This window comes from Argentina silus, assembly GCF_951799395.1.
Source record: "Argentina silus genome assembly, chromosome: 17".
Lineage (NCBI taxonomy): Eukaryota > Metazoa > Chordata > Actinopteri > Argentiniformes > Argentinidae > Argentina > Argentina silus.
Window position 1 is genome coordinate 9913620 of NC_139671.1, and position 24168 is coordinate 9937787.

General features: G+C 43.9%; 1 protein-coding gene across 4 annotated transcripts; it reads left to right on the plus strand.

Moving 5' to 3' along the window:
* Positions 1-1632: 1632 nt before the first annotated feature.
* ankrd6b (ankyrin repeat domain 6b) lies at positions 1633-23109 on the plus strand (the record flags this gene model as incomplete). 4 transcript variants are annotated; one of them, XM_083689435.1, is made up of 16 exons in its annotated part: positions 1633-1763; positions 12255-12563; positions 15663-15761; positions 17127-17225; positions 17692-17790; positions 18021-18119; positions 18489-18587; positions 18845-18943; positions 19298-19375; positions 19819-19923; positions 20190-20297; positions 20403-20573; positions 20808-20960; positions 21467-21580; positions 21782-22076; positions 22487-23109. In XM_083689435.1, exons 2-16 carry the CDS (start codon positions 12438-12440, stop codon positions 23107-23109), a joined length of 2367 nt encoding a protein of 788 aa, XP_083545561.1. In that variant the 5' UTR covers positions 1633-1763; positions 12255-12437. The 4 variants fall into 4 exon arrangements, with proteins under 4 accessions (XP_083545561.1, XP_083545563.1, XP_083545562.1 ...); XM_083689437.1 differs by having other exon boundaries at positions 21785-22076; XM_083689436.1 differs by having other exon boundaries at positions 1682-1750.
* Between the last annotated feature and the right edge of the window lie 1059 nt (positions 23110-24168).

Genomic DNA, 24168 nt, shown 5'->3' on the forward strand with positions numbered 1-24168 from the left:
TGAAATCTAGACGTAGTGCCTGCGCCTTTCTTTTTAGAGAGAAATATATGGTGCTTGACAACTCAGTATATCAGGTTCTGCTGTGGCACATTGCTTTGTTGTTAGATCAAATTAAACACCTAAGGGTAATGCAGCAATACAAAGAGGTTCAGATTCTAAAGACTTACTTGGTGACGTTTAATGTAAATATTTCTTTACTTTGTGGACATTGGAGTCATTTTTGTTGGGTTGGTAAAATCATGGCATCATTATCTGTTATCTGTTGAAATATACGTTATCGATTAGTAGCTTTCTTTTCCCGATGAAAATCGGTATTTCCTTCAATATCAGATTGCATTCTCAAGGATTCCATTGTCTTAATTTTCTAGGATGTAAAACCAAACAAGAAGAGTAGAGGAATGAGACATCCAGATTTTTTTTTACAGACACACCCTTCTACCCCTGGTCGGGCCCCACTCTGATCTCCATACCTTGGGGGCAGAAAGATGCCATTAGAGCTACATAGAGACCATGCATGTTCACATGCCATGATATACTTTCTATGATAGGAGACAAATGCATGCTTGAAAATAATATGTCAAAAGAAAATGTGACGGTTCTGTTGATTGCAGGAGCCTACAGTTGTTTAGAATATTCCCCCCAGTACCTGACACTGGACATTTTGTTTCTCCCTGTTTTGTTTTTCTGCCCACAACAACTGCTAAGCCCCAAAGACCACTTTGCAAAACCTCAAATAAAAAACGGATTAAGTCTTAAATTATTCAGAGAATGCCGACAAGGGAGAGACAGAAGCTGGATTGGAAGAATTCCTAAACTATGATGACAGAGTGCAGTAACATTCCCCAACAGTCAAGCCAAGCCCAGTTTCTGACCCTCTGTGACCCCTACAAGGATCATCCCCTGACATACTACTGAACACACACATCTGATTGCTAAGAGGTGTTGAAAGGGGCATGATGTATTTATTTATTTTATTTTTTATCAAGCATTCAATTAAAAGCTGTTCTTAGCTGAGGAGGGCCTTACACAATACATTAAATTGGGATATATCCAGTTTATTTAACCATGAGGCTATTTATTCAGGTTACTGCCATTGAGATAAAATCTCTTTTACAATACCATTAAAATCATCTTGCATGTCCACATTTAATTACGTTTATTTTCTCACTTTTTCTTTATTTGCCAAGTTGACTATTGATTTAGGGAGTTTCTCCTTCAGACCAAGTTAAACTTTTGCTCAATGCTGGTTAATGAACTTCAGTTGAGTGTAGCCTACCCAGTCCGAATGAGGAATTTCATTTATGAGTAGCCTATTGAGCCACCACACCACACCGGAATAGCTTTTCACTAGTAGGAAGGAAATTGACGGGCCAGTGTCAGGGCTGACCTCGGAGCAGAGAATGGACCGGGCTACGTTCCATTTCCAAAAGTTGGATCGTATCAGCGCTTCTACAGCCTTTCAAGCGGGCGATTGACATGCAAATTTAGCAGAGCGGGCAGTAGGCTAGTGTTGAAGACGAGGCGGAGTGCGCACTGCGCGTCCCTGCTGCCCCATGTTTTCACTTTCCACCCAACTGCCTGGATAACTACGGAGCCATCAAGTTCTACATCGGTCCTACTTGATCCACCCACAAGTTACTCCTTTAAATAAACCACACCGAGCCGCGACTCGTGCTCGGAATTTATCTTTAAAGGATTTGTAGTCGGACTGAGGTTTCGTCTGGCGATTTATGTGGAACGGAACAATTTGGTATGAGCTAAAGGTATCCTATTTTTGTGCAATAATGTTTGTTTCGATTGTCACTGTCACTGCGATGTTTGGTAGTTGCTTAAATATTTGCTCTGGCTACTTTTCAGTCGTGCGCTATCTGACTGCGCTCTCTTTTTTTATTTTATTGCGCACTGGGCTATTTGGCTATAATATTTATTTACACAGTTTATACATAGGACGCAGAGCGCAAAGGCCTATTGCATGTCAGTAGTGTTATGGTTTTACCTATAACATCCAAAACGTCTTTCCCCCGAATCCTAGCTTCGTCCCAGCTCGGTATTATAGCACGTGCAATCGAATTCCATGTGTCACCACCAACACTTGCCACATACTGACAAGTGAGTTGTTTCAGCACATGTCAAGGGGATTTTAAATCTCAGACAGAGAAAGATATTTGATACAAGTCGCCTTTGATATGACTACAAAAACATGAACTATGGAATAAGGTCCTCAGTTTTGGTTATGTATAGTAAGACAGTTGCACTATTCTTTTAAGGTGTTTAGAAGTTGTATTCATGATTATCAAGAGGTGTATTTCAATATTTTAAATTACTGGTAATATTTCAGAGTGCAGACTGGCGTAAAGAAAAATGTGAAAGTAATTTTTCGTCTCAGTGGAGTGTAAGAGAAGCTTGTAAGGGCCTTATTGTCAGAGTCAATTACAGGTCGAGTGTAATCACTCGTAGGGAGACATAATTAGGAAAAAATCCCCTGTAGGCCACAAAAACTATGTGATAGGCCACTGCTTTTTGGGATAGCTTTAGATTCCGATCAATCAAATCAAATTCAATCAAATTTAAAGGGAAAATTAATTCATTGTATTTCTTACATTCGTGCAACATTAATTGCATTAATAATATTAATAGCATTAATAGCATTAACAGTAATACATCTCATTACATTACGATGTTGGAAAAGATTCATGCTGTATTAACCAAGAAGTTAAAAGGTGTTATGAAATATAAAGGCACCTCACTTTTGAGAGAAACAACAATATTGATGCTTTCAAGGGCGACCCGCCACATAGTTTTAATAAGCAACTTTTGAGTGTAGTGAATTATTATGACACTTTAGAGCAGATTTTATGTTTTTTGATCTGTAAACTTGTTGAACTGTAAACTCCATTCCCTCCCCTCATTCCCCTCCTCCAGCTAGAATTTCCCTGTGTGGTTATGGATATGAAATTTGCCCCATGATCAGTCAAATGCTGTAATTTGCTTAGAGTATGTGAACTGTGAGACACATTGATGCATTCTTCATGGATCAAGACACTTTTGTCATAACATGAAGCAGTGTACGTCAGTGCATGACATTGCTGTCAAGAGAAGATAAGGTGGCTATTCAGAGTTAAAAGAGATCTTGTTCAACAACTTTAAAACTACATCAATACCTGGGGTTGCTATGTAGAGATCATATAACTTCAATAACAGAGGTTACACAGGTGGAGACCATGAGAATGTCACCTTTCTGTGAGTGCTATACTCATATTAGCCAATCAATGTTGATTCTGTATGTGTTATCAACATACCTTTATCTGAGGGTGACACATTGGTTGCATATGGTGGTATAGGTTAGTGTTTACGCTCCATGTTGTGGTGGTAAATGCGTCCATGCATGCAGTGTGTGTATAAAGGCCACTCACACCCGCCTGGCCGTCTGCTGGGTTCCCTAGGGAGCTGATTAGCAGGGCAGAGCGATGGAGAGGTCAGGGGGCACCAGGTGTGTAAAGGGGAAATGATGACCCATAATGGATGTCTGGGGCAAGGGGGGCCCATTAACTCATAAGAGATTCAGAAACCAGATACCACTGTATGTAGATGGGGGAGGTTTACATCGATTACTGTTGTGTTCCCCAGATGGTGAGACAATGCCTATTATATGCATGCAACACAAAAGCTGACCAATTAGGGGGAGGCAAAGGGAGGGAATGAATACAGGCTGTGTAGGGTTGTGACAAGTGTACTTTTACATAAATCCATTTTTTAAATTGGTCTCAGTTGTAATTGAAAATCTTTGTTACTGGGCTATCCTAGCCTTAGCCGAGCTGCCTTGTAAGCCATTGAAGGACAATAAAGGGAGCTTTCCTCAGTCTTTTGCATTTCAGGGGCTCTAAAATCTCTTTATTGGTACCTTGAAACAATAAATGCCTGTTGTTCCACAGCTCCCTGCTCTTTCAGTGCAGATTCATCTGCTACCATTAAGTGTTTTAGCGTAGAGGATTTAAGAAGAGGGAAAATATTGATGTTTAGTCCTTCCTTTCAGAAGCGGTCTGAAAGGAGAATCTCCAAACAAAGCAGTGGGGGGAGTCTCTCTTCAGGGGGCCAGTATGGGCTGCCCTTCAGCTGACATGCAGTTCGTTAGTCCTCTCCATCTGGAGAATGGGTGGCAAGGCTGGCAAGCCCCCCCCCCCTTTTTTTCCATTTATTGTGAGAGAGAGAGAGAGAGAGAGAGAGAGAGAGAGAGAGATGAGAGAGAGAGAGAGAGAGAGAGAGAGAGAGAGAGAGAGAGAGAGAGAGAGAGAGAGAGAGAGAGAGAGAGAGAGAGAGAGAGAGAGAGAGAGAGAGAGAGAGAGAGAGAGAGAGAGAGAGAGAGAGAGAGAGAGAGAGAGAGAGAGAGAGAGAGAGAGAGAGAGAGAGAGAGAGAGAGAGAGAGAGAGAGAGAGAGAGAGAGAATTAATGTATATCTATGTGAATTTATTTAACTCAGCCGTGGGTAGAGACACTTTTTGTAGGACACCACTAAAAGGAAGGCCTGTCTCAGAGGAACACAAGGGGGACTTTTCTGTTCTGTGGCCCAGGTCAATGAATGCAATGCAGATGATTATGATAAGATTGGCAAGAGTCTTCAGACAGAACAGTAGAGGGTAGGGTTCATACAGCTGGAACATACCGTTTAATACCCTGACAGTAAGGACAGAGCTGGTCTTGTGACAACATCTTAAACCCAGTTATTCATAGTCAGGTCATTGATCAAATGATCAAAATCAAAATCTTGGCTACTGCATAGGTTATATTTGATTAGATTCAACTTTATTGTCATTGCACAGAGTACAAGTACTGAGACAATGAAATGTAGTTTGGCATCTAACCAGATAGTGCAAAAGACATAATATTGTTGACAGTGCATGGTATTACAGTATAAGGTATTACAGTGAGTATAAATAAATGAATATACCGCTGGGATTCTGAGTTCAGCAGAGTAACAGCTGCAAGGAAGAAGCTGTTCCTGAGCTTGCTGGTGCGGGAACGGAGACTCCTGTACCACCTTCTGGATGGGAGGAGGGCAAACAGTCCGTGGCTGGGGTGAGAGGTGTCCCTACTGATGCTTTGTGCCCTCCGCAGACACCGCCTGGGCTGGAGGACCTCAATGGCAGGGAGTTGGGCACCGGTGATGTACTGGGCGGTTTTCACCACCCGTTGCAGGGCCTTCCGGTCAGAGACAGAGCAGCTGCCATACCACACTGACTGTGATGCAGTTTGTCAGAATGCTCTCGATGGTGCACCAATAGAAGTTGACCAGGATCCTAGGAGACTAAGATTGGCTTTCTTCAGTCTCCTCAGGAAGTATAGATGCTGCTGCGCCTTTTTGACCAGGGTGGAGGAGTTCAGGGTCCAAGAGAGGTCCTCGGAGATGTGGACACCCAGGAACTTGAAGCTGGAGACACACTCCACCTCCATCCCATATAGATGGGGGTGTGTCTGCAGCTCCCAGCTTTCCTGTAGTCCACAATGAGCTCCTTGGTCTTCTTGGTGTTGTCTACTTGCAAGTATGGCTTGTAAAACAAGATAAGGAGGAGATAATGTTATGCTCTTGTTATTGTTGGAAGTTCAGTCATCTGCATTTCATTGTGTAGATCAAAATGCTATGATGTATTGCTTGCAAATTATATACCCAAAGTTTTGGATACAGATACTACTTCAGCTGTTAGTCTAGAATAATTGTCAACAAGATATCCCCCATAATCATTCTCGGTGGGATATTTGTAGTGGAACTATTTTGTAAAGGTATGTAAAGAGCTTCACAGCACATAAAGCATGACCTCTGCAGCACCTCCAGTCTTACATCTGTCAGGCAACAGACAAAGAAGCTTAATTACCACTGTCCAAGGCTCTCAGAATTAGGCTACAGCTAGCCTGGAGCAGGTTTTTAGCTCAACACTTACACTCACCATGATAGACATTTGGATGATAAATGAGAGAGATGGAGAATATTTGAATGATATTTTTGTATTACCATGAAACTCAGAGTAATATGATGACAACGATTAAATGACCTTTCCATCAGAAATTAACCCCTTGATCTGACTGCGTGTCAGAGACTCAATTGGCTCCACCCCCTGAGGGACCAAGCTATAAGCACTGAAATAGATCTTGGGATTAGGGAGTGGGTCAAAGTTTTGATTTAATCTGGTTTTGGCATTCTCTCCCTGCTGGAGGTGGTGTGGGGAAAGACAGATGGCTGAGTTTGAGTAAATCCAGAGTTGGGGGAGCCAATCCTGCTCTGCACTGACCACTCGTCTCAGTCATCATCCAATCACGTTACTGATCCCTCTTCCAAAACCAGCAGGGTTACACCCCCTCTACCAGGGAATATGGCCACACAGCCACAAGAAGTGGAAGCTATAAACCAAATGTTTTTCTTTGTGCTGTTGGAAAATGAGAGCACAATCCTCTGGGGTCAGACTTAGGGATCTCGTTCCTGGTAACGTCATTAGAGAAAACAAAGCTGCTTGTCCAAGCAATAAGAGGCCTGGGCAGTGAGGAAGCAGCACACTGTGAGTTAGTGAAACTGGTCCAGCTGCCCTGAGACAGGAAAACACAAGCCTGCCGTTCTCTTCCAGAGGCTCATCTAGTTGTGGTTGGGTTCTTATGTAACCCTCTCAGTCCCTACAGGCAGTTGCTCTGGAAACCTTACATAAGAGATCAACTCTGGTAGAGTTGTTGCTGGTATGGAAGAGGTTAAATCCCTGTGTGTTATGCCTCAGAGCACACTAAAGCAAGATGTGCTCTCTTTTGTGGTGTGAATATAGTGCGTACACAAATGGAGGGAGAAAATGTTCTGTTAATGGGAATGTAAGACAGGCAGTAGCTTCGGGTCATAAGAGCTCACACGTTAATTCTTCTATTCTTCTATTTATTTCTGCGTGTCATTGTGTGGATGTAATGTTGTTGTTTGGAGCGGCACCATCCTACGTGGGACTCAGGTGGAGGTGAGCAGCGCTGTGAATCAAGATGAAGGCCCCGCAGTGTTGGCTCTCCATTCCGTTTGTGTTGCCAGGTGTCTGAAAACGTTTGACTGGCCTCCTCTGGGAATCTCTCATTTTGGTAAACAAGAATATGTCTATGCTAAAATGCGATGTAATAGTAGAAGTGCTTCCATTGTGGCACTAGTTTATTCTCGTTGAGTCAACATAGAATCAGTCAGACAGAATCTCAATCTCCAATTTTATTTTTTGTTGTGTTCCTTATTAAGCCCCTGAACAATTCTCATATTGTTTGCAGTTAAAATGTGCCATTGAAGGACTTAAAGCCAGCATGATGGGGACTGCAAGATTAGTTTTCGTGAAATAATCTTAGAAGAACTGCATGAACACAAATACGCAATCAGAAGTTCACACAATAGTTCTGAAATTCTCACACTTATCAACAATCTCGTTGGACTCAAGAGCTGAATGTATTTTTGAATGGTGGTTTCTGGTCTATGTTGACAGGTGCTTGTAGGAGAATTCCTGACATGCTTTGGGATATCAATCGCTGTGCAGTTTTTTAGTAGGTGTGCAGTTGTCTCCTCACTTATCATTCATAGCAGCAGAGCGACTAACTGAGATAGACCACTTAATTCTGGCAAAGTTCCCCTGGAAATGTAGTAAAAAGTGTGAAATATATTGCAGCTTGTCATGATAAAAGGCTTCCTGACAATGTAATCTCTGCCCTGCACCATACCCTGTATTACTGTGTAGTATCTTGAATGGAATTTGATTTAATTCACCAATGATTCTCAGCAATGTGTTATTACAGTATCATACAGTTGGTGCACACAAAATCGGTCAAGACTTCAGATTCAGGAGATTTGCACTGTTCAGTAGGTGAGAATCTCCCAAATATGGACTTGGGGACACCCCTCCTGTCCATGCACAAGATAGAAATAGCCAAACATTAGTCGAGTGAGTCATTAGTCACATTATGTCTCTTTCAGTGCGTCTATGAATTAAATCCTGCACATTCACAAAGCCTCTTTCTATCACAAAACAAATGTCAGCGCCTTGAAACCTGCATGATGTCAGAACTATAGCTTGACAAATTTCTGTGACCACCCAGGCTTGAGAGAGTTATGCTAGGCCAGGGAGTGTTTTTGCTGAGCCCTTGATGCTGCTACAGTATTTTACCAAGGAATAAACTGTCATGGGTCTTAGAAATTCTGACTTGGTCAACCCAGTTTGACCAGCCTCTTTAACAGTCTTGACCCCTATATCACCCTAGTGTGTCTCTCAGAAATGTAGGTGTGGATGACCTCACAGGAGTTAACAGACATGGCCATATTCCACTGGTGTAGAAATTCGACAGGACACCTCAAGTCCCTTAGGGACTCACACTACCACTATGTATGCCTATCCAGGCATTGGTTAAACTACACTGAGAGAGAAGGCTGAATCACAAAACATGCCTGGTACTGTATAACAAAAAGTTGTTTTTCTGTTCCTCCGTTTTTTTAAAAGACGTTGTCCCCAGGGCCTCCCCTCAAAACCATGTGAAAAGCAAGAGAGCTTGGCATTTCTTGTTTTTAAACCAGGTCCTGGGTTCCTGAAAGGTTTGCACAAAAGCCCTGTTGCCTAGCTGCATGTGAGGAGCCCTGCTCTGCCAGCCTTTGTGTGCGGCTATCTGGCTGAACAGACCTCTTATGGAGATTCCACAAGAATGTGGAGGGGGAGAGACTTTCCCCACTTAATCTTATTCATTTCTCAGCTGGCAGGGGGGAGTCATTCAAATATTACCATAGTGCATTTGCACCCATTTCAGTACAAATGAAATGCTCTCTCAGAAGTTCGTGGAAAAAACTCTTCTTTGACTGTGTCTAACACATTCTTGCCATAACAAAGTAATTTGTGCACAAGCATGAATATTATTTTGACTGCTGACCATAAAGGCTTTAACTTTTAACTCCTTGTCATGTCTTTATCTCTGTGTGTGAAGTGACCATGGCATTTATCAGATTGTACGGATTTACTGCCTTGTTTTTCAGAGTGAATATGACACTGAAAACCACCATGATCTCTCATTCTGAGTTGCCTTCTCTGCATATAGAGAGGGTCTGGATCGTTTTTGCCAGAAAGACCCAGGTGGAGGAATTTGCTTCTTCCGGTCAGAAACTGCTGAAATAGCTTGATGTTTTTTTGATGTTGTTGATAAATTAAGAAAAAAATCAAGGAAACATATTCATAATGTAGACTCTCAACAGTAAGTATTTTCTATAGTGGCTTCATTCAGTGTTTCTATCTGATTCTAATACATTTAGGGTTTAATGTCTGTCAGGCTAGGACTTTTCAATTGAATCATGAAACATGACATATTTGGATGGATACTGAATGTGTAATAGGAAATGAAGGACTAGAGCACATAACACCAGGTTGTCATAAACACCACAGCGTAGTTTTGCGTCTGCTTTGCTTGCTAGAGTTGTTAGTGTTTTGCCTACTGTGTGATGATCACTATTGGCATGACAATGGCATAGTTTGAAATGCAACTTATAAAAAGAAAAACGAATTATACATGTGCCAAGTAACTGTTTTTAATGAGTTCACTCATGTACAATAGTAAGGAAATAGCTCTAGTAATAATAACTGGGCAACCTAAAAACTACTATTACAGGATGTTTTTACAGGAGTTTTTAGATGATGAATACAATTTAGTGGGCAATAGGTCATTCTAACCAGAGTAGAGTTTAATCTCTAAGCTATATTCTGTTTTGTATTTTCAGATGTAATAATGATGCCTGACTGTGATCTGGTTCCAGTGAACCAATAATAATACTGTCTCTCCCTGTTAATATGATCTAGGCACCACTGTGTGTGTGTGTGTGTGTGTGTGTGTGTGTGTGTGTGTGTGTGTGTGTGTGTGTGTGTTATGCTGTACTTGCAGAGTAGTGTTTTTTACAGTAAAACAGTCATTAGAGTAGTTGTCATAGTGGATTAAAGTCCAGGGATCAGATCGGACATGCCTCTTCCTCTCCAGATTGAAGCTGAACAATGAGTGTTCACAGGAAAATAGCTTTGCCAGTGTTTTTACTGTCTCTCACTTCCTTTGGAAAGAGGGCTATTTGAGTCAATAATAAACTCAGGGTACCCTCAGGTTTCTGAATTGTAATCTTGGGATTTGTAAGGTGCCCAAGCACAAGAGAACAAGGGAATTCTCTCTTCTCTGGCAACAACATCTGATATGGACTAGAGCACTGGAGAGATCAGAGGTAAAGTTATGGCCTTCTGTAATGGTTGACAGCAGCAAGAGATTCCACTGACTGAGTTGCTCTTGGCTCTGTAAGGAACAAGTATGCAGCCACCTTGAGGATTAAAACAGATCCGATGGTCCCAGGATTAGAGGCATCCACAGGGATCTTTACTTTAATCTGAACGCTGTATTATATCCCAACATTAAGCCTGTTAATTGAGGCCAGCCATTGGAGGTGAGGGACTGTGAGAAACCCGATTAAAGCCACACTGGGAGAGGAGCAGGCATGGCCCCCTCTGCTCCCCGCTCCCAGCCATGATAATAGGCCTCAGTGGCCTCAAACCCCTGCTGTGAACAGACCTTTGCCTCCAGCCAGCCAGCAGGCAGCCTTTCGTACAGAGTAGGTCATCACAGTCCCTCATGGCCATCGTGGCCTAATGATGCGCCATCATGGCCCAATTGTGACTCAGAGCATGCATACAGTACTGTAGTCTCTTCATGACAGACATCAGTTTGGAAAAACCCTCCTCCGTGTGGGTATTAGGAAGGTATGTAGCCTATATCCCTGATATAACAGATGCTTTGAGGTATTATCAACATGATCTCTGGCTGCTGTATATTCTGGTTGCCTGAGGTATTTAGCTCTTCAAAGCACTCTATCTAGACACTCTGTTTAAGTAGAGAGATCATGAAGGGGGGCCATGGGAACCATAAATCCCTACCCATCTATCTCCAGCTACTCTTAAGACATAACATTACTTGTTTAGGGAATCTCCATTGTTCCATGTGAAGTGTTGTTTTGCCTCAATGGAAGATTATAGTTCTCCCTCAGTATGCATGTTCAGATATTCCTTGAAAATAGACTTGGATTTGCCAGCCAGTTAACTATCTACTTGGAATGATAATCTCATTCACCTGCTGTATATGTTGCAAGTCAGAAGCAGGAATACTATATCCTCAAATAATTGCCTCCACTTACAGCACAAATAGTGTTGAGAGTTGTGTAATCAGATAGTGGCGCATGTTAGGACACGCAAAGAAGGACTGTTTTTACCCAAAAATCGTAACCACTCATTTTATGAAATGCCTCAGAGTTAATCATTGTTTTGGGACTTGGGAAAAAAATTCAATATGTGTGCGTTTGAAAATATGTCACACAATCTATGACGCTTTGCATACCTCCTCTTGCCTCTTCTTGGCTTTATGAAGCTATAGGATGCCTATGGGACTGAACTTAGGGAATTGTCACTTATTGTGCATGTTGAGACTGTCCTCATTTGACACTTGAGAAGTTTACAGTACAGTAGGTTGCACCTCTGTCACTGTGTTGAAGTGAACCATGCAAGCTGTCAGACCACCGTCAGTCAATGTCAACAAGCACTGTAAATGCGTATTTACAGCATTTTCTTGGCAGTTAATTTGCTTATAACCCTGGCATATGAGGAGTTACATTAGTTTTAACACTGTATATGAGGGCTTGCACCAGATGTTGGGGTAGCTAATTATGAGCTAGTTCCTCTGAGTCAGGGGGAACATTGACACATTTGACAGCTGAACATGTTGATGGGTTGTAATGATGGTAGGAACTCAGATGAGACACTCGTGGAGAGACAACCTTTCCTGTGAGTCACTCTGCCTGCGGTCACACCAGCTCTCACTCAGCTAACCGCAGATGTCTGTCCCTGCTGCTGTGTGGTTAAAGCTGTGTTTATGAGATTGATAGTGTCTGCCTGGTGATCTGGTATAAAAGTGAAAGTTGTGTGTGTCTGTATGTATATGGCGTACCCTGTTATTAGTTGAACTGTCAATTATCAACCCTATTCAACCTGTATCAAGGTCTTTTATCACAGATCTTTAGTATACAGCTGCTGACTGTGTCTATCGAACAGGAATTAGCCTGTTTTTCTACAACTGAGCTAGATAGTAGTCGTTTTTGAAATCCCAATCTATTTTCCCCATTCCCTTCTGCCTTCCTGTTTGCCACTGTACTATGAGCATGTGCTAGCTTGTTATCACCACATGTGTTTCCTGTTCTCTTCCAGGAGCTGAGGATGACATGAGGGAGGGATCCTGGGACCGTCTGGAGGTCGAAGCACCCTCTCTATCCTCCTGTCTATCTGCCCAGTACCTCTCTGTGTGACGGTCATGAGTTAGAGGGTCCTAGCCCCCCCCCCCCCTCCCCCTGGAGCACAGCGTCTGGAAGACAGCCCCACTCGCCCTGCTTCATGAGCCAGCAGGATGCGGCTGCGGTCCTCGCACTCTCCGAGCGCCTCCTCGTAGCCTCCCACAAGGGCCAGGCCGACAATGTGGTCCAGCTCATCAACAAGGGCGCCAAAGTAGCCGTCACCAAGGTGAGTGGAGGGGAGGTTTTCAAATGTGCTGATACAACACTGAGCGAGTGGTTACTGGCTGAGTCCTATCAAATGTGCGTGTCTGTGTGTATAAGGGGGTGTTTGCGTTTGTATTGTATGTCACACAGCTGCGTAAGCCCTATTGATATTGGTAACGACTATGAGCAGATACAGTATGTTTGCGTCATGTTCTGATTAGGTACTGATACTGTACAGCACATGTCAAAAGGTTAGTGGGACTGGAGCAACATCATATGAACATGATAATCCTCACTATGTCATGGGTAAACAGTGCCAACTCAGGGTTGCAGAACTGTAAATCCAGTCTCTACTGGTTGGCTCGTAAAACAGTCTCGTTTGTACAGTAGCTCAGTAAGTGAGGTGTTTTTACGGGAATGTGAGAGGAAAAGGGATGCTTGCTGGCTGTCCATCAGAAATGAACAAGGCCACCAGGGACTTGAACAGTGTGCAGCCCTTGTGTGAGGGGGGCTTTGTTGGTGTTCCATCTGTCTATCCGCTAGCACAGCTGTGGGACCACACATCTGATTACACACGCAACTGTTAACCTCTGTTTGACCTCTGTCGCACAACACACTGCTTGAAGGGTGTATTTCATGTGCATGCCATGTACATCAGGGGAGGCTAGTGGAGGTAGAAATCGGAGGACGGGCTCATTGTAATGCAGGAAATGGAATGAGGAACACGCGTTACAATGAAATCGTCCTCCGATTTCTACCTCCACCAGCCTCCCCTGATGTATAGTCCTCTGCCCTGAAAGGACCAGAGTTCCACTGTATGTATGTACAGTACCCTGCAAAGTATTTGGACAGTGAAGCAAGTATATAAAAAAGTACATTGTAATTAATCAATTATTATCTGTTGTTATTGTTATTTACAATTGTTATTGTTCTTTTTAAATGGTGAAACCAATATTCATATAAATAAAAGCTGACAATCTGTACTTTAACCTCTATATTAATAGTTTGATTTCAAATTCAAATCTTTGGAGTAAAGAGCCAAAAGAAGAAAACAAACACAAGGCACTATATGTGCACAAACTTAACATTACTAGTATATTGCTGTTTATACAGTATGAATCATTAATTTTACAACAATATCACAACACTATCATTATGACTTTACAATGCTTTACGTGGCATCTCCAAAGGACAGAGTTAATGTACAGTGTCCTGTGTGCTGTCCGTTGGTTTGGCTACAGCCAGATGTGCTTGATTCAACCCATGTGCTGCAGTAGCAGTACAGTACAGTATGTGAGCAGCCAATCTCTGTGTTTCAAAGCAGCTGTTGTTATGAAGATAAACCTAAGGTGTTAGAGCAGAATGTAGGTCAGGGCGTCAGATCTCCACAGATCTTTAACTTTATGAGCTGCAATATGATACTGACCCGATAAGGCAGAGGTTTTTAGTTTTTTTTCTCAACCACATAAATGACCTTCCTCCTCCAATGCAATACCAGGAATTGTCTGGGCGCACAGAAAGCATTGAAGTCCAATTAATCAAACATCCTGTGTATTCTATTGATTCAGGAAATGTAATTTGAAGTTCAGGAAACCAAATTCATACAGTGGCTTATGATGATAGGGAGTCCATTGTTTTATATCCCTCACATACTGACGATCGAGGATGACTCTGTGTTGCTTGGTATGTATCTACAGTAGATGCTATCAGTGACTGTACATCTATCCATCATTTGCTGTACGCCTACTTGACTTTTTGATAATTCTGTGACTGGCTGTATTTTCATGTTTTGGCTGGATGCCCTAATAATGCCTAATCCTAGAACATGAGGTTTGAGTTTCAGCCTGGAAAATTCCTCTGTTGAGGCAGGGGAGGGGATAGTAGTGGGGAGTGAGAGGTAAAGTGTCAAGTGTTAGACGGATGGTTTGGCGAATGAGAGGAGAATGAGAAAGAGGGAACAAGGACAAGGGAGAGGAAAAGGGGCAGAAAGAGAGAGACAGATGGAGAGAGAGAGACTGAGAGAGAGACAGACAGAGAGACAGACAGAGAGAGAGACACAGAGATGCCAGTCGGGTCATGCCAGGCCACAGAGTGCAGCATACCCTGTCCAGGTCCAGTCAGCAGACTCCCCCTCTGGGCTGGACTGGTGTTTACTGTACTGTACCTGAGACAGTCCCGTGGCAGCCCTCCAAAGCTGGCCTGGTGAAACTCAACCCCAGGAACACATGAATACCAGGCTTTGCAGAGCCGCACCCATGAAGGCCAAACATCCACCACTTACAGGCCTGTGCTCTAATAGACGACTTTGAGGACAAAGTCATAATAACATGGTTGTGTTGATATGGTTCTTTGTGGACGCACACCTGACCTGTAATTACATTGTATTAACAGAGACAGCTGAACAAATATGGCCGTCAGCAACATGTTTCTGCCGATAGATTTCCCCCGAGCAGGACTGACTTCCAGTTATAGGAGTACCTGGATAAACCGGGTGAGATCAGGGTCAGTGTGTAATGTTTTGAGATTACTTGGAGCATTAGTTTACATTAGCTCGACCTAAGCCTCTTTAGGACAATTTTAAATCCTCTCAATTGCTATAAGGAAAGGCACATTCCAAGAAGCTTTTACATTTCTATCCTTATCTCATCCACTACTTCATATGATTATAATGTGTTGTGTATCACTGCGTTGGCCATCAAATATTCCATTATCATGGAAAGATAAACCTCTTTAATGACATATTTGTTCCATGGCTGGCTGCAGGTCCATAAGTGTTTGTCCTGAGAGCTGGACAATGAAGGTTTATCCTGTTCCCTGCGTTGCATGACCAGCTGCAGAGGTTCCAAGTCTGTCTTTTAAATCGTCATGGATTAAACATTTGTTTGTTTGCCTGACTCATTATTCAAATGGATTGTGCTTCATGACAGATTGCAGGCGTACCGCTGTTGCTGGGACTGCGACATATGGCATGACCTCTCCCTCTATCTCTGTCTCTCTGTGCCACGGTCTGGTGGGCATCCGTTTAGTGTGCCCCTCTGGTCTGTGTGTGTGTGTGTGTGTGTAACAGTGTGTTTTGTGTGGGCTTCAGTTTCTCCTGGATGTGTGTGTTTTGTGTCCGCAGTACGGCAGGAGTCCCCTGCACCTGGCCTCCTACAAGGGCCACATTGAGGTTGTGCGTATTCTGCTGAAGGCCGGCTGCGACCTGGACATCCAGGACGATGTAAGTACCCAGACCCAAGAGGCTTCTTACATACTGGGTTTCACTCTCTCTTTCTCCTTTTCCATACATCTCAAGCTTGCACTGCAATCATGACTGTGTGCGGATGGAACATTGCCTTGATTTCTCTGGAATTGCATCACAATGCGACGCTCATAACATATGCAATCGGAATCACCAATTTCATGTCATATCTATACATTCATTCAATCAAACAGAATAATTCACCTATAATATGCTTCTTCTGTATACAAAACAATTTTGAGGACACACAACAGAGCATGAGGATTTTGGGTCTGCCAGGTGTGTTTGATTGCAGTGTGGTGCTTTCCCGGCGGACACCCTTTTCATTCCTCAGAGTATCTGTCCCACTAGTGGAGTAATGACCTCCAGTGGCCTAGAGTGGGATTATTTTGATTGCCAGCCTGAGGGATCCAGAAGCCTTCCGCTGGGGTCGGCCTCTGGTGGGTGCAAGTCACTCCTCCCCACTGATCATGGCCAAAATCACTGGCTCTCCCAAATTCTCTCCATCTGGTCAATGAGCTCCCGAACATGCCGCAGTGCGTCCTCAGCGGCCAGGGGCAGCAGACACAGCAGGCAGGAGGAGGAGGAGGAGGAGGAGGAGGAGGAGGAGGGGAGAGAGAGACGACAGTGGAGGAAGGCTGGGAGAGAGCCTGGAAGATCAGGGAGAGTGAAGGAGGTTAGAGAAACCTACTCTGAGCCAGTGGAAATTACTCCACCGCCTTGCCCACCCCACCCCCCCCCCCCCCCCCACCCCCCCTACTACTACTACTACTACGCCTCTGGTGCTCTGCTCGGCACACCTCTTATCTCGCTTGGAATGACCAGCCCCACCCCCCACCCCCTCCTCTCGAGGAAATCAGTGCTTCTTGCTCTTTCTTATACTCTTCTCATGTCAAACCTGGCCTGCTAAACGTTAAACTGTTAATCTGCTGTGTGAGAGCAGCGTTCTCCATGTCTGCAAGAATTCCATTTATGGCAAAAACATAAATGAGAGATGAGCTTGAGAGCCTTCTGCCTGTTTGCTGTATGTTTACTGCTTTGTATGGATGACACACACTTGAGACTGTGATTGTGTTAGAGGCTCATGTGGGTTAGGCTGCAATGTTGGATGAACTGTCTTAACATCATTGTCATGTGTTGTGTCAATAATAACTGAAACACTGGAATATGCAGGCCTATCCAATGTGACAGACTGTAAGAAGTTGAAAGGGATTAACAGAATTGACTGTACTAGTTGTATTCGTCACTGTCCTCTGAACCTGACTTGTTGTTGTTGTTGTCGGTTTGTGTTGTTGGATGTGAAACCCCTAACAAAGCGGTGTTTCATGTGACTGATGTTGGCAGGGTGAGCAGACAGCGTTACATCGGGCAGCAGTGGTGGGAAACAGTGATGTTATCTCTGCTCTCATCCAGGAAGGGTGTGCTCTGGACAGACAGGACAAGGTAAACATCAAACACATGCACACGCACACGCACACACTTGCACACACACACACACACACACACACACACACACACACACACACACACAGGGGCTAATAGCTCCATTGAACTCAATCACATGGATAGTGGGATTTGAAAGCCCAACAAAATGTCAGACAGCAGTGAAACTATTTGACAATCCGGAGACAAAACATTGTGCATATAATCTACTAAACCTCCAGTCCTAATGGAGAAATAGCCCATGGAGGTACATCTGAGCTGGAGAAGTGTGTTTATGGTTAGGCTACACACACACACACACAACCTCTGATTACAGACTAATCTCTTTAATTACCCCGCTATGTCAGGTATTTTGACTTGAAGAGAAAACTGCCGGAGTTGTATGATGATGATGATGACGATGACTAATCCAGAGGTTGGTTTCAACTTTGCAGTAAAGCTCTCTTACTGTTTGTTGTTGTTACAGGACGGTAACACTGCTCTGCATGAGGTCTCCTGGCATGGCTTCAGCCAGTCTGTCAAGCTGTTGGTCAAGGCTGGAGCCAACGTTCATGCAAAAAACAAGGTACTCTCTTCCTCAATTGTGATACATGAGTTCCAGTTAATACAATAGCAGCATGGCCATGGATTCTACTGTGCTCTACTGTGATTCTACTGTGCTCTACTGTGATTCTACTGTGCTCTACTGTGCTCTACTGTGATTCTACTGTGCTCTACTGTGCTGGAGAAGTATGTCTGGGTGAGGGGGGGCTTGCTTGCACAGTGTTGATCCTGTCTCTGTCTCTCTGTATATAGGCAGGGAACACAGCCCTCCACCTGGCATGTCAGAATGGCCATGCTCAGAGCTCCAAGGTGCTGCTGCTGGGGGGGTCCAGGCCGGACAGTAAGAACCATGTAAGTCCTCCCTTCTTTCCTGGCAGGGGTTTGTAGTCCTCCCCCTCTTCCTTGCGCTCCTCTGAGCCACTTCTCAAGACACCTCCAGGCTGACAACAACCTCTCTACAGTGTACAGCTACCACAGCGCACTTTGCATGCTTAAGTAGTCACTTAATTATGAAACGGCGTGTTGTGCATCTGCACTTCAAACGTAATCTTCTCTCATGGGTGATCTGCTCTTACTCAACAAGCAGCACAACGCAAGACTGAGATGCTCTCACTGCCATTTGTCCTTGAATACACTTGCCAGTGCCAGTGCTCTCCCATGGTCTTGCATTGAGGAAACTCCAGCTCCATTGACTGTGGTGGTGATCTTCATTTGTTCCAGGTCGGTGACTCGTGTTTGCATGTGGCGGCCCGCTACAATCATGTGGCTATGATTCGCATCCTCCTGGGAGCCTTCTGTTCTGTGTCAGAGAAGAACCAGGTCAGTCTGAGCATGTGACACAGCCACAGCATCCTCATATGCCTATTTTGGAAATATTGCTATAATCACAAAAATGTCTCTGCCGAAGGTTCTTTAGTTGCCTAATTTGACCTTTTAATTGTGCTGGATATAGTATGTAATCAGTATGTAGTTCTTAAAAGCAAATGCTGGGAGAAAACCATTCATTTGTATTACATACAGTAAGCTTATAGCTTATGGTTGCTAAGTCTCTCTCTCTCTCTCTCTCTCTCGGCCAGGCTGGGGATACACCGCTGCATGTGGCAGCAGCGCTGAATCATAAGAAAACAGTGCGACTTCTCCTGGAGGCAGGAACAGACAACAGCATCCTCAACAACGTGAGTGCCCAGGGCTCTCCTCTACATTGTTAATGATCACAAGCAGTCATGCACTTAAAAAGGCTCTCTTAATCACCACTAATGTCACCGCATGTTCTGTTAAGTGGATAATCGGCTCTCCAGCCAATTTTTCTTTCTCTTTTCCAATGTTTGAGATGCAGACTTTGTCCTCAGTAATGTCACACTGTTCAAGAAACGTTATTTTCTTGTCAGCCATAGAACTTCTGTACTTTGAGCTATCTGTGTTTCATATTCACCTTTACCTCTGTGCCATATACATGTGAATCATTCATCTTGACCCTTGCAACCTTGCTTTAGTACAGGCTTATGTGACTCTTGTCTCTGTGTGTACAGGCAGGCCAGACTGCACTGGACCAGGCCAGGGACCATAACAACCCGGACGTAGCTCTGCTCCTGACCAAAGCCCCTCAAGTGAGCACAGGGTTTCCCAGTCTGATCAGCAGTGGCAGGCAATTTGTATTATCCAATTCCATCCCTTCACATCTGTGATCATGTGACTCTTTATACATTTTTTTGGAAAAACTCAAGCTGATGTTTGGACTTGAATTATGACACTTTACGATGCTTTCATATCATCGTAATCCTTATCTAATATCATTCCTGTGGGCTGGTAGTAAAACTGTTTCTGCAAGTGCATGTATGGGCAGAATCCTGGGGAGGCCACTATAGATGAAGCTAAAACTAGCATGCCACGTCATCTTAAGCTATCTCCATGATCAATTAACTCTTTAATCAGGGATCTGTGTGCACTGCTGGACACAAGCTGTCTATTTAAAACAGGAATTCCAACCAATGGCCATTTTAACACAGCCTTGGGTACAGCCTTCCTCACACTTCACTTCATCTGTGTCCAGGTTCAGAGTTTCACTCGTGGTCGGAGTGTGAGGAAGAGGAGGGACAAGCTGAGGGCAGAGGGCCGAGCACAGTCTGTGCCAAGGGACCAGATGCTGCCTAGCAAGGTACAGTACAGCTGGACACCTTACTGTGTGCTTCAGCAGGGGATGGGTTACAATCGCTTTTCAGGTGTTTACCAGCCAGATCCTGAGAGTTTTATCTAGTTTTATCTTTAACATTTGTTTAACCCACTCAATACTAAATGAGTGAGAAGTGTGGATGTGCCATGATGTGTCATGTTTAGCTTTAACTCACACAGCAAGGTTTATTTGTTCTTTAGAAGTTCTCTGTTCCCAATTGCTAAATGTTCCAGCGTTGTTGTTCCACACAGGACAGTGCGTCTGCTGCTGACGACAGCAGCGATCGAGTCGCTCGCAAACACACAGAGGCGGTAGAAACATCCACCAGGACGGGCAGAAACAAGAGGGTCAAAGAAAAGGTCAGCTATTACCTTGTGACCTCTCTGACAAGAAATACATTGTTGTTGAATACCAACAACATTGGGCAGATTAAATAATTGATGAGCTGCGGTGTGTCATTGCAGCCCTCTCTGTCAGACCCCCTACGCCGCAGAGAGAACAAACACACTGACACGGCTCACAAGAAGAAGGGCAAACTGTGTGGAACCTCCCCCAAGCCCCCGCTTGCCCCACACAACTACAAGGCCTATCAGCTATACACCCTGTATCGCGGCAAGGATGGCAAAGTCATGCAGGTAGATACAAGTTCATGGTTAATACCTGCACAAAAGCCCTGGTGCTTTTGTTTGTATTGTCATGGAATGATGATATGACTTCATTATGCCTGTGTTATAATGAAAGTTTTTGTGTTACTTTTAAATGCAGGGTCTGTATTATTCTATTCTTTATAGAACATTTGCAAAACACAACTTTATTTAAGTCAGAGTTGGTTGTCAGTGTTGACGAGTGTTTTTGGTCACTGTATTCAGGCCCCACTGAACGGGTGTCGCTGCGAGCCCCTCATCAACAAATTGGAGAACCAGCTGGAGGCCACCAAGGAGGAGATGAAGACTGAGATCCACACTGTTCAGGACCTGATGAACAACAAGATGGGCCAGCTGGACCGCAAGAACAAACATCAGGTACGGAGTAACCTCGTTGAGACCAGGCTTTCGTAGTTCGGAAATCTTGAGGAAATCCTTTGCAGAAAGTAGCTACAAGGAGTTGGAAACCCGAAAAAAATGTGTGATGCCTCATGACGACGTTAAACCAATCAAATGCCTTGCTTTGGAGGAGCTTGGGAGGAGCTGCAAATGCGGAGGGAGGGTTCTTGGAATGTAACATAAAATTTAATTGCGAGCACATTCTCTCATCACTCCATCCAGTTCAATCCAAACTAGAACGGCTAACCTAAAACCTCCAAAAGAAGCGTGAGAACAATGTGATTTATAGCTACGCGAGACTAGGCACGGTGTGACAGCTTTAGGGGGAGACCGGACTGGATCTGGGTATGCATGCATAATGCATGTCAATCTTGCATAGCATTTGAATTAAATGAAGTGAAATATTGCAAATCTCAGTTAACTCAAAAACAGCTGTGAGCCTAATTGTGATTGTAACTCTACATGAATTGTGATTGTATGGCCAGATTCGTGCACTGGATAAGATGACTGTGGAGAGGGTCTCAGCCGAGAGGACTGAGTGTCTCCACAGGATTGACGAGAGAGCCGTACAGGAGAGGCTAGATGGGGAGAAGAGACAGGTAATACTAACAGCAGTGTCAACTCAGTAAGAGAAGTTTGCATACTGTAAGCTAGGCAAAACTCTGCTTCTAGTGCCAAGTTATTCTTTTTAATTCAATGTTATTCAAGGCACGTTCAAAACAGTTAACAGTTCAACAATACTTTAACACTTAAGTGTTTCACCTGTCACTAAACTCTTTTTTCTTGCCCGCCTTTTTAAGCAGGCTTCAATGGTGAATGAGCTGAAAAGCTGGTGCATGACCAAGCTTCAGAACATTGAGGTGCGTTTCACTGGAGACCCCCGTAACACCAAGCTCCAGCGCTCCTCCTCTATGGCTGAGAGCCTGTGTGAGGTAGACCCAGATAATGAGCTCATCGTGGTGTCTGCTGGGCCTGGTGAAAGCACCCAGTGTCTGGCCCCCCACACCACTTTACTGCCAGACCCCACTGAGGGAGACGCCACAGAGGACGGCTCAGCCAATCACTACTTTGTGGTTCAGGTGGACAGCTCTCCAGGTATGGCATAACCAGAACTCAGAGAACTGGTGCTCTGAATAAACGTACTCTTCATCATGCACACACAAAGAGCGGGGACTGATTTCACGCACCCACAGGCTTATGTAACCATTACATAATGTAAGTACTGTATATTATTCTTAGGTCATGCCCTATTTTGATGTTAATAAGAGATTGAGGATAAATTGGAACATTGTTACAGAAATGTATTCATTGCTGCCTATAGCAGCTTTCTTTATTATGTATCATCCCATGCATAACACTGTATTTACATGTAAAATGCCACTCTTACTGGAACTAATTTGAATCAGAGCTAATCAGAAATAATTTATTGTGAGCTATGCCGTAAGGTTTATTTTAATTTCATTCACTGAATAAATGATTTGATTTTCCTCTTGGTAATCCTCCAGATGGTGATAAACATCACAAGCCTGAGGTCTCCTCTCCCACTCCAGCTAAGTCCCTGTCACTGTCTCCCCAAGTGGTCCGGCCCAAGGAACGCACATTAGCCTCTGCTGACCCCCGGAGGCAGCACCAGGGACTGCATGACACCAACCTGCTGGAGCTTGGACACAGCAAGAGTAGAAGCAACAGGGCCAGCAGCCTTTCCCCTGCAACGGAGCGTCGCTGCAGCAGTAAGCAGGACTGGGAAAAGGACAGGGACAGAGAAAGGGACCGAGAGCGAGGTCGGGACAAGGGTAAGCACCACAAGAGGCATTCCCAGGGCAGGACTAAGGCCAAAGGAGCCACGGGGCAGGCTGGGGGGACTCAGACTCTGGAGGTGTTTGGGGAGAGAGTGGCAGAGCCCTCCTTTGCCCAGGAGAGGGAGAACATGCACGCCCTGGAGGTGACTCAGTACTTCTTTGAGGCAGTGTCCACTCAGATGGAGCGCTGGTATGAGAGGAAGATCCAGGAGGCGCGCTGGCAGGCGGACCAGAGAGCCCAGGCAGACAGGGCTGCAATGATGGAGAGGATCACCTACTTGGAGGATGAGCTGCGCATGCTTAGGACTAACAGGCATGACGACAGCTAACACACACCACCGGAGAGTTTTTACACCTTCAGAAAAGCACATTGTCATCTGAGGTCTGTTCAGATTACGACCTGCTGGATCCAGTGGAGCCACTCTGAGGCTTGCTTACCTGTTCATTTCTCACTAATCATGAATTATCCACTCGGTATAATGCTTATCATGGCTAATAATAGCATGCCCACAATAGGAAAATAATATTCATTTATTTGTCTGAGTAATTTATTGAGGACACATTCTATGGCATGGCAATTTAATACAATGATTCCTTGTAAATATTGTGTTTCTATCAGGGCAGCTCTTGGGCTCCAGGGTAGAACTGTGCTTTGTAAAACCCCTGTAGATGTATGGTAGTTGATTAAAATGTGTCTTTCATGGTGCCAACACACACACACACACACACACACACACACACACACACACACACACACACACACACAGCACTTCAATGTTATCCTGTTCTAAAATGAATGTGCCAACTCTCCATAGTGCATTTCATCTTATGAGAATACAGCACTACAGCACAAAATGATGATTCTGGTGGTCTGCGTATGACCTTTATGTTTGAAACATTGCTAACTTGTATTTAGTAGAGAGTAGAGAAAGACAACTGCATGCTGGAATTCAGCTTTCATGTGACTTATAAGGGCAACAAACTCACAAAAATACAGCCAAACGGACAATGTCTTAACTGAATTAAACTTGAGCTTTGATAACATTACCATTTATGAACTTGTCAATCCTCTATATTTTTTCCATAGTTAAAAACAATAACAACCTAATCCCAATACTTTGTTCCAGTTAAAAAATGTCAAATTAGTTTCTGGTATGATAATGTTTGCATGACGAAAAGGCAGACATGTGCTACAGTATTACTGTGCATATTTTAGCAGTTATGTGACACTGTTTTGTTCATGTTGGAGGTCAGTTGTGCATAGATTTCTTTGTTAATATTAACATGCATTCTGTGTAATAAAGTCAGACATGTAACATGTATTTTGTATTAAAAAAAGAAAAGAAAAACACCATTGCACATCTGTGCTTTTTATATTAAACATGTAA